Source organism: Anser anser (genome assembly GCF_964211835.1).
Source record: "Anser anser genome assembly, chromosome: 4".
In the NCBI taxonomy this organism is placed as follows: Eukaryota; Metazoa; Chordata; class Aves; order Anseriformes; family Anatidae; genus Anser; species Anser anser.
Window position 1 is genome coordinate 49,326,936 of NC_139724.1, and position 11,187 is coordinate 49,338,122.

Below are 11,187 nucleotides of genomic sequence, written 5' to 3' on the forward strand. Positions count from 1 at the left end.
AGTGTCATCAGACCAGCTACTGTAAACAAGTGTAACTGCAAAGAAAGAGAGCTGGATTTCATCCTCTGTTTTTTTTTTTTTTTTTAAACACTATTTTATAAATCTTATACTTTAGATTATTTGTTAGTTAAAACTGGTTGTTAATTTTAGGTACCTTCTGTTGATTACCTGAATTAGCTCCACCAATTATTCTTTCCATTACTATTGCAGGAGAATAGATATAATGTTAACGCAGTAATGACAGACTGTGTAGTCTATGTTTTCCATTCCAGTATCTACCCATGGTAATATGATGTTAGCTAGAGACTGACCCTGCTTGACTTAGTTGTACAGTGCAGAGCTGTTGTGTTTCAAGAGCAACCACTTCATGCATAACTACTGCCTGCAGTCCCTGATGAGTTTACACAGCCAAGTAATAATAATTCCTCAGATTATTCTGTCACAAGATTTTTGAGTGACTTTCCATTTCATCAATAGTGAATTGCTGAATTTCACTATTAAAATAACATCTCTGCTAGATGGTTTATTTGGCCAACATGAAACATGGAGAACTACATTCAAATCTGTCTCATCCAATATAGAGTACAGCCTACAGGCTGAGCATGTGTTTAGGCAAAAATGTCTGTAGAAAGGAAGTTACTAGGCTTTTGTTTAGGTTAAATTAGTTTAGAACATGAAAGATGGCAAGTTTATGCAGTGGAAATCAGGTGAAATTCAGGAGACCTTATTTGTGAAAAGCACACAGGTTTGAAAGATCTTGGGAAAGGTTGGGGAAGTGGAGAAGCTTCACCTCACTTCTAGTCCTGAAATCTTTGAGTTCCTGGGATTTTCCAGCTTGGGTAGATTTGGATTTTATGTTCTGTATCATTTTTCAGTGCTTTTTCCTCTCTTTCTAGAGAATACAGCACTATTGTTGAAGGAAGAAGCCATTTATTTTTGTCTGGAACTGTAAACAGCGTGCATTTTATTAAAAGGTTGTGTCTTTCAGAGGTAGATTTTCAGATGCTATTGTATTTATTAACTTTCTTTTCCAGAAGGATATGGTTGTGAAAGTCACAATTTCTACATTATATAGAAATCAAGTGCCTCTGAAGTCTTCACTTCTGCAAATATAACTCATTTATAGGTTTAATGGGAATTAAAAAGTGCATGTTATGGAGGGAACTGTAAACCAGTGCTACAGAATGCATTATGTTTGGAAATATTTAGTCAGCTATTTAAATTGCTTATGAGAAGAATCAGAAAAAAAGTTACTTTCCCAAAAATGTGTGTGAATGTGTGTTGACATCTGCATGCATGAGCACACCTGTGCATGTGTACATCAGTGTATGTTTATGTTATTTGTTCCATTTTCAGTCTATTCTAAATATTTGTTCAAAATATGATTTACAATAGTAACCTTACTGTGATCTTTGCTGGTGTCTTGGACTTGTGTCTTGTGTCAAAAAGGAGTGAAGTGCTTTAGTTTTCTTATTGAATTTTAATATTCTCCACTCAGAACACTCCCCTAATATAATGGAGAATAGGACTCCAATATGGAACTGTAAAGTATGAGTGTAAAATTTAGAGAAAGATAACATTTTTAGGTAGTTTTCAAAGCCTGTGACCTGAACACTGCAGTGTAGAAGGACTGAAATTACACCTTGGCTGGTCTCTTTTGTTTCTGAGTAGGTTACAATCATCATATTGTACTGATAACATGCATATAAAAGTTGCAATCTTAAATTAAAAAAAAAAAAGAGGTATTTTGTATTTTTAGAAATACTCTACGTCAGTTGCCGTCTATCCACGAAACATTCAAAATCAGAAATATAACATTTTGCACAAAGAACTTTATATGCAGACGTTGCCAGGTGTTAGTGCAGAGTGTTATTGCTGTAGTGACACCTATTTAAACAACCTCAGTTTGCAAATTTAAGCACAAAGGAGCTTAGTAGCAAAAAGACAAACAAACATTTGAAGACATAGGAGTACTTAGGGGGAAAAAATAGTGTTATTCTTTTCAATGACAATATAAACTCCAAAATGGCAAAAGCGTCTAAAAAGAGGCTGAATCTCATCTGTAGCCACATTTCCCAAAATATTTTCATTGTATTAGCATTGTATGCTGATGCTAGTAACAGGGCTTGTGAAATGTTTTCCTTGTAAAAATGTTTGGATTTCTTTTAATATGAACTTAACTTTGGGGATGAAATACTTAATTTAGGAGTAATTCTAGCTTGTTTCATTCTGGGAATGACTACAATACAATGTTCTACAATGTTCTAAACATATGAATACATTCAAATTCAACTAACTCCTTTTTCACAGCAGGGAGTATACAAATTGAAAGAACTATTGCTTTTTCCAGTTTGTGACCTAAAGCGATTCCTCATTTTGTGCAGATGTTGAAAATAAAATCTCCAGACAAGTTTCAAGTTTAACCTACCCTGTATGTTCATCATACATTCTTGAACTGCCCAGTACAAATGCCTGAAGGCAGAAATTAAGGTTTTAAGGGTCATTTTCAAACAGTTACCTTCTAATACTTAAGTTCTGATTTCATAATGCTAAAGGTAGAATTTCTGTTTAATTCTATAAATATCATTTATATGATTGTATACTAATTTGGAAAGTAACTAACTGCCAGAGTAGGAAAATGTGAGAGACTGGATGCAAAGGATGTTTTCAAATGAAAACGAATTCTAATGTCTTGCTGGCTTTAGATCATATCACACTTTGGTAATAAAATCTCAGAATATACACACAAGGGAGATATAGAAAAGACAAATAAGCTATAAAGCTCTTGGAAATTTATTAAATAATATCAAGGCTAAAAATGTCTAAACATAAATTAATCTCCTAATAATATTTATTTAGTCTGTTGTATTGAATCTCCAACTCAAGATTAGCCTTCTTTTATTTGTATATGTTTTTTTCGGTATAATTTTTAGGCTTATATGTACACAATTTAATAGCAACATGGCCAAACAGAAGGAGATTATTGTGCTATTCAGTAAAATGTGAAAACAAGCTATAGTTAAAATGTTGAAACTTCTCATGACAAGGTTGATGTCAACAGCAGTCAAAACCACAAACCATTGCTAGGACTACTGAACAGAATAGCTGAATACCATACTAATATTATTGTTTCCGAAAGAGGTGGTTGCTTGCAAAGCCAGCCGGTTGTGTCAAGCCTGAATATCACTTTGAGCAATATTTTGCCACCTCTTCATTTCAGCAGATTCTTTTCTAGCATTCTCAGTCTGCTACATGCAGAGCAAGCTTATAGGTTGTTTGGCAGGAAGAGTCAAACAATTTGCTTGGAGAAAACTCCATTTGTGTTTTTTCATTTTATTTTTCTTTGTGTAAAATACCTACTATCTCTGCAATCTGGAAAAACAAAACAAAGCACAACAAAACAAAAACATCCATTCACCACCACTCATTTTGTTGTGGTAGGGCAATTAGTTTTGTCTATCAGTCAATTATGAATTTTATGTTGATTACCCTTTCCAGTGTTGTATTTCCAATCAGACTTAAATGGGGTGAAATCCAGCTAGCAACCGCTCATAAGTGGTGTTCCCCAGGGGTCGCTGTTGGGGCCCATCCTCTTTAATATCTTGGATGAGGGAATTGAGTGCACCCTTGGTAAGATTTCAGATGACACCAAGCTGGGGGGAAGTGTCAATCTGCCAGAGAGTAGGAAGGCCCTGCAGAGGGGCCTGGACAGGATGGGTCAATGGGCAGAGGCCAGTGGGATGAACTTCAATGTGGCTAAGTTCTGGGTCCTGCACTTTGGCTACAACAATGCCATGCAATGCTACAGGCTTGGGGGAGAGTGGCTTGAAAGCTGTGCAGAGGAAAAGGACCTGGGGCTGCTGATTGATGCTCCCCTGAGCATGAGGCAGCAGTGTGCCCAGGTGGCCAAGAAGGCCAATGGCATCCTGGCTTGTATCAGGAATAGTGTAGTCAGCAGGACCAGGGAGGTGATCATCCCCTTGTACTCTTCTCTAGTGAAGCTGCACCTCAAGTGCTGTGTTCATCTTGGGGCCCCTCACTACAAGAAGGACATCGAGGCCCTGGAGCATGTCCAGAGAAGGGCTACGAAGCTGATGAAGGACCTGGAACACAAGTCCTATGAGGAGCGGCTGAGGGAAGTGGAGTTGTTTAGTTTGGAGAAGAGGAGGCTCGGGGAGACCTTATAAGCAGCAACTGGTTCTCTCTAGATTGTGACTTTGCTGTGCACGCTTTACAGAATCACAGAATCGTCTAGGTTGGAAGAGACCTCCAAGATCATCTAGTCCAACCTCTGCCCTAACACTAACAAGTCCTCCACTAAACCATATCACTAAGGGCTACATCTAAACGTCTTTTAAAGACCTCCAGGGATGGTGACTCAACCACCTCCCTGGGCAGCCCATTCCAATGCCTAACAACCCTTTCAGTAAAGAAGTTCTTCCTAACATCCAACCTAAACCTCCCCTGGCGCAACTTTATCCCATTCCCCCTCGTCCTGTCACCAGGCACGTGGGAGAATAGACCAACCCCCACCTCTCTACAGCCTCCTTTAAGGTACCTATAGAGAGTGATGAGGTCTCCCCTGAGCCTCCTCTTCTCCAGGCTGAACAAGCCCAGCTCCCTCAGCCGCTCCTTGTAAGACTTGTTCTCCAGACCCCTCACCAGCTTCGCTGCCCTTCTCTGGACTCTCTTGAGCACCTCCATGTCCTTCCTGTAGCGAGGGGCCCAAAACTGAACACAGTACTCGAGGTGCGGCCTCACCAGAGCTGAGTACAGGGGGACAATCACCTCCTTAGACCTGCTGGCCACACTGCTTCTTATGCAAGCCAGGATGCTGTTGGCCTTCTTGGCCACCTGGGCACACTGCTGGCTCATATTCAGCTGACTATCAACCAATACTCCCAGGTCCTTCTCCGCCAGGCAGCTTTCCAGCCACTCATCTCCCAGCCTGTAGCGCTGCTTGGGGTTGTTACGCCCCAGATGCAGGACCCAGCACTTGGCCTTGTTGAACTTCATGCAGTTGACCTCAGCCCATCAGTCCAGCCTATCCAGATCCTCCTGCAGAGCTTTTCTTCCCTCGAGCAGATCGACACACGCACCTAACTTGGTGTCATCTGCAAACTTAAAGAGGGTGCACTGGACGCCCTCATCCAGGTCATCGATAAAGATATTAAAGAGGACCGGCCCCAGCTCTGAGCCCTGGGGGACTCCACTAGTAACCGGCCTCCAACTGGATTTGACTCCATTCACCACAACTCTTTGGGCCCGGCCATCCAGCCAGTTTTTAACCCAACAAAGCATACGCCAGTCCAAGCCACGAGCAGCCAGCTTCTTGAGGAGAATGTTGTGGGAAACAGTGTCAAAAGCCTTACTGAAGTCAAGGTAGATCACATCCACAGCCTTCCCCTCATCCACCAAGCACATCACTTGGTCATAGAGGGAGATCAGGTTCGTCAAGCAGGACCTGCCTTTCATAAACCCATGCTGACTGGGCCTGATCGCCTGGTTGCCCTGCAAGTTGCCCTTACAACAAGAGCAAACTGGCTACCACATCACCCAGCATGGGGAGTATAAATCCACAGCACAAAGGAAGGTCCTCTCTCTTTCATTAGCAGACTCTGCTGTGTGTTCTGCACCTGTGTGGATTAGATGAAGTAACTGTTCTGACTATTATAAACTTTGAACATCAATTTAAATCAGTTAAAATGATGATGCATGGTGTTTCAATGAATCATTTGGGACACGGTTTTCAGTTTGAAAGAAAGTGAAATTTAAACCCAGTCACTGACTGCTACGTCATTTTGAGGTAATATTCTTACAGGATCATTCTAAACTCAGTTCGGGTTCATCAGGATGTCCTGCAAACATGTAAGCTTTTTCAGCAACCCAATCCAAAATATCATGTTCTAATGAAAAATGAAACGCAGTCTTCCTGGGTTTGGCCTTTGCTATGAACATTACACATAACTCTGCTATGGACTGAGAGATCTGTATTTCTGCTTTTCTAAGATTTGGTTAAGTAACATTTGGTCAGCTCTGTCTTCACATATAGACCATGTAGACCATGTTTTATAAAACTGTTTTATCCATACTGTTCCTTAAATTCTAACTGGAGACATTTAATTCATGTTTAGCAAAGTCTTTGAAGCAGTCTATAAAAAACTGCTATCAGTTTTATTACTGCTAACTAAATGGAGAAATCTCTGTATAACGGGAAAAACAGTTCAGTAACTATCAGAACTGGCTAATTTAGGCATTTATATTCCCTACTTCTGGGACACAATGAAGCAATTATAACATCTTTGTTTCCTTTTCTCAAGAAGGATTTGTAAAAATATTATTTCAAGTGAGTTAATAGAACTTCCCATTTTCTAATTTCCTATTGTGGAAATCCATACAGGAACCAGTGGAGGTTTTCATATTCCTGAATTTTGAGGCAGGCTAGCTGGCTAACTTTTGTGATAACACTCTATATAAAAGAAAAAGACAGGGAGGAGCTCCTTGGGAACATTATTTACTCCATCTAATTGAAGACCTTGCTTTGAGTTGCCCTTTTGAAGATCATTTTTGTCTCCATTTGCTACAAATGGAGCACAGGAAAATAAACTGCATAAACTAGATGTTCAAAGTTGTCATTTTAACATCCCTCATCCCTCTCCCCAGTCAAAGTATCTACTATGCTGTGTTTTCTATAGAGGTAATGTATCTTGTGTGTATTGAGAATTTCCAACCAAAAAAAAAAATTGAGCAGAAAAGAGTTCAGCAAAAAACTACAAAGCATAGTTATGCTGATGTGCTCCAGAAGGAAAAGTAGTTGCAGTTATCCTCTGCCAGACAATGATTTCTTTGAACTTCCTTCTCTCCCATTTCAATCATATATTAACTATTATAATTTTAATATGTACAAACAATTTAATTAACTTGGGGTGAAATGTTGGAGGAAAGTTTAGAATCTGTAACTCTTTATAGAGTATGTGTACTAAGGAAATGGCAATGATGTCTTTGTATCAAACAAGTGGGCGATTTTTTTAATTTTAATTTCTGTTATGTATATTAAATGTTAATATAAAATGTTTTCCAGCAGTAAATCAATTCTTAGTGAATTGATGTTACAAAACTCCTTTCCCTGGCTAAAAAATAGAGAGTTTTCTTATTATTATTTAATGTATTTTCATGCCAAATTAAGAAACAGGGTTATTTATTCTTTTCAAGTAATAGGCATTTTATTCTTTTCAAGTAATATCACTTGAGATTTAGCAATTGTATGTTTTGTTCCTCAGGAAATAACAGAAGATCGGGATCGACCACGACTGGATTCAATGGTGCTGTTAATTATGAAACTGGACCAGCTGGATCAGGATATTGAAAATGCTCTCAGTGCAGGCTCTTCTCCATCCAGCACCCCAACATACAAACGGAGGCATATACCTGTGAGCTTAATCTTTCTTATTGTTCTAAGTAAAATCTCTTTTTACTTCACATTTTTATTTATTTATTTATTATTTCACTCCTCACATTTATCAGCCCCTTGGTTTCAGAACTAAAGCTCTGTTTGTAAAAAATTTGTCTCGTGTTTTTGTTTGTGCATGTTTTGAAGGCAGTGGTAGTGGCATCCAGTATTTCCTTTTTGGCATCCTTTTGTAAATGAGCACTTCAGAGGTTCCCCAGATGAAAGAAAAGGAGGTCATCAAGATCCAGAAAATATCTAGCTCTCTTACTATCACTTACTGTAAACACAGTCTCATCACCGAGTCAGGATCACACCAGTCTCAGAGCATATGTGTACATGTAATTTGACATTAAATTAGATCTGAAAGTAAACATGAGCTACAGGTCTTGCTTTTCCACCAGTTAGAAGGTCCAGGAAATTTTTGGCAGAGATACACTTATGAAATCCTCTCTCATTTTAAGAAAGATTCTGGTCATGCACTTTAATTAGTTTAATTAGTTTAATTATTTGATTTATTTAAATGAGAGAATTCCTTGCTGAGAGTAATCAGAAGGGAGATTACACAGGTCACAAATGTGATTGATGCATTCTTTTTTTCTGAAAAATGTTTACACGTGTAACTGTGAAGAACATGAAATGACTGACCCAAGGTGTTCTCATGCAGGCTTCCTGTTAATTTTACCCATATGTGTTGCAGCTGTTTTTCAATTTAAGAAACCTGAGAAATACTGCCCCAAAATGTCTCGGCTAACATTCAGGTTGTTTGTTTTTGTTGGTGGTATTTTGTTTTAAAATATGAGGGATTTTTCCAATTAAAACCAGACTTCATTATTGCTATGTAGTCTAGTAAGTGGTCTGTAGGTGAGAAAAGATGTATTTACATTTCAGTGGGTTTGGTCAGCTGAATATTAAATAATATATCATTTTTATAGGATGCAACATAATTACACCTTTAATAGTTAAACCTTTTCCTTCTGGATTTCAGTGTATTCACAGTATCTCCTTGGGCACTGATGAGAGGGGAAGGCTATAATACGATGGTAACATCTTTTCTCCATATCTCACCAATGAGTGCCAGCATTTTAGCTAATTTCTTATAGCAATATAGGGAGTTGGGGCAATCTGTATGAGTAAGCCTGCAATATAATCAGGGCCGGTACCTGTTTCCATGCTGGAAAACAGTCCCTATGAAGGACAGCTTGCAACAAATATGGTATGTATGGTGTGTGTGTATATATATATATATATGTATATATACAGATTTTCTAGGAATTTTTGAGCCTTTGAGTAGTATGAATCAGAAGATTAAAAGGTTTGGTCTTCAGAACACTTGTGCATTGTGTTCGGTCTCATATTAATGCACATTTGAATATGATACAAGAATGTGGGTATTAGGACAGGCAGCATGGTTCTGCACCAAGGCAGTACAGCTCCACCGAACAGGAGCTTCTAAGACCAGCTGTTCCCAAACTGTCTTCTGCAGAGGTATTTCTGTGGCTCTGCTGCATTTCCCGGCACTTCATGTTGCAGAGGACATGCTGGCAGGAACAGCCTGGCTTGAATGCATAGTCCCACCTAGAGCACAGCCTTGTTTCTAGTTAATAACCCTTTCCAGAAAATAGCACGCTTAGGTACTTGGTGCAGAGGCACCTGTCTAATTGGCAGTTCAGGACCAAACCCCTGAGATATCTCTGCCCGATATTTCAGCTATTCTAGGAAGGTGGTATTAGGAAACTGAGGCTTTATCTGCAGAGTTGGATGGGGTTAATAGTTCAGGCTTTTCTGCATGCACTGTATTTGCAGGCTGCACCTCAGCTAATAATCCTGACAGTATATGGCTGGTCCTACACATAGCCAGCTCTTTGCCAGATATGTGTCACAATTTATCTGCAAGCAATATAATCCCCTACCCTCACTCTACGCAGTAAATCAACCACATGCTATATTTTTACTTCCTCAAAAATAAAATGTCCTATATTTCTTCTTCTTTTTATTCTCAAATAAGGAATGTAACCAGTGTCATTAAAAGTAAGGGCATTCTAACCAGAAATAACATTTGGCTGATAAGTGTTTGCTGATTCCAAAAAATGAGGGAGCTGTACCTCTGAATTGTATAAACTGCTGCGTGGTGATGTCATTTCAGCTGTGTAATGGTTTACAGATGTTCACAGAGCTTGCAGTGCTGCCGGAGACAAAAGGTGGGAGCCCACAGGAAATGCTGAACATCAGAGAAAAATGTCAGACTTCTCCAGCCCTGAACTGATTTTTCTTACCCTGCATTCTACTATTTAGGGGAATTATAGCTTTGAAGTTAGTGGTGATTTATAATTTCATAACAGCAACTAATGCAAACCACCACATTGAAAAGGAAAGCAAGAGAATGTGTAGGTGATGGAAAAGAATAAAGCGAATTACAGAGAAGAATAAGGGGAATATAGAGAATTAGGCATATAAGTTTGAGTGGTCCTATTTAAACATTTCTGTTACTTAGAAGATGTAGATTTTTGTTTCATATTCATATTTACTGAAAAGACTTGCAACTTTTTTTTTCTTTTTTTTTTTTTTTAACAGGATGTTGAATCTGGTTCTGAAAGTGGAGTGGATGTTGCTTCAGTAAGTCACTCACAAACAAACTTATCTCCTAACATTCAGACTCCTGACCCAGCACCATGCTGTTCAGCAGCCAGTTCTGGAGCTAAACCAAAGGCTGGGGTGAGTATAAAGATTATGTTTTAACATCAGTCATGATACTTGGTTGGAAATGAAATAGTTATTTTATAGTAATCACTACTTTGATTGTACAGAAGTAAGTGTGTGACATGGAAAAAAATGGACAAGTAATGCTACTTGTGTCAAGGTGCTTTTTGAGTGGCAAAGAATCCTTAGGCAAAGTAAAAGTTTGACATTTAGAAACATAGGGTGATGATTATAATAAGCTAAGTTTTTATGTGGGAAAATAGATTAATGGAGCTATTCCATTTTACTTTGGAAGATAATGTTTCCTGAAACGGTGTCATTTGGAACATTTCCTAAATCTCTTGGAGGATGCAGCCAGTGAAAAAGACAGTTGAACCACATAGCTTGATTTATGATGCCTAAACCCGGTCATCCTAGTCATCTTGAAAGGCTAAACCGTTGTGTACTGAAAGCAGAGGTATTACACGGCTGAAGGGGGAATGTCATTCTAAGGACAAATTTGGCAAGCAGCTTCACACGTTTGGCATCAAAGGGAAGCCTCTGAGCATGCAGATCCTTTCCTGCAGGTGCCAGTACACACAGCAGTGATACATTTCCTGAGACACAAGCCTGAGAGCTCAGAGATGTCAAAGAGCTTTCCTCAAGCTGTTAAAAAAGTTAAAGTGCCTTTTTGTAAAGACTGGTGCCAGCCTTGAGCGATGCACTCAAAAGGAAGCATTCCTTATTATGCAGTACACGGGCAGGTCCTCCAGGTGTCATTTTCACCTTTGCAGTGAAATTCTTGTAAGCAGCCAATGGGGCTGCTGTGCATACTTTTTCTGTACTTAGTTGATGCACTTGTATGTTACACCACTGACTTTTGGGAAACAGATTTCCCAAGCAACCTGCTTTGCTTGGGAGAAAAAAAAAATAGTTTACTCCTCAGATTGGAGACAATGGAGCTCTCAGCCTTCTGTATCCATTCATAGCTATCAGGAGCATGATCCTGCCTTTTGCTGCCATTGTCCATCTACTGAAGAATCCTTCTCATAACAGTTCAG

The 11,187-nt window shown here is 39.0% G+C and overlaps 1 protein-coding gene across 7 annotated transcripts in view; it reads left to right on the top strand.

The window, feature by feature from the left end:
- Window positions 1–11,187, top strand: part of DLC1 (DLC1 Rho GTPase activating protein) — a 281,618-nt gene that overhangs the window by 104,183 nt on the left and 166,248 nt on the right. For all 7 annotated transcript variants that reach the window (XM_083836132.1, XM_083836136.1, XM_083836135.1 and 4 more), the window contains 2 exons: window positions 7,281–7,430; window positions 10,022–10,162. In XM_083836132.1, the coding sequence (XP_083692258.1) occupies window positions 7,281–7,430; window positions 10,022–10,162 (291 nt within the window). The remainder of the gene's footprint in view (window positions 1–7,280; window positions 7,431–10,021; window positions 10,163–11,187) is intronic.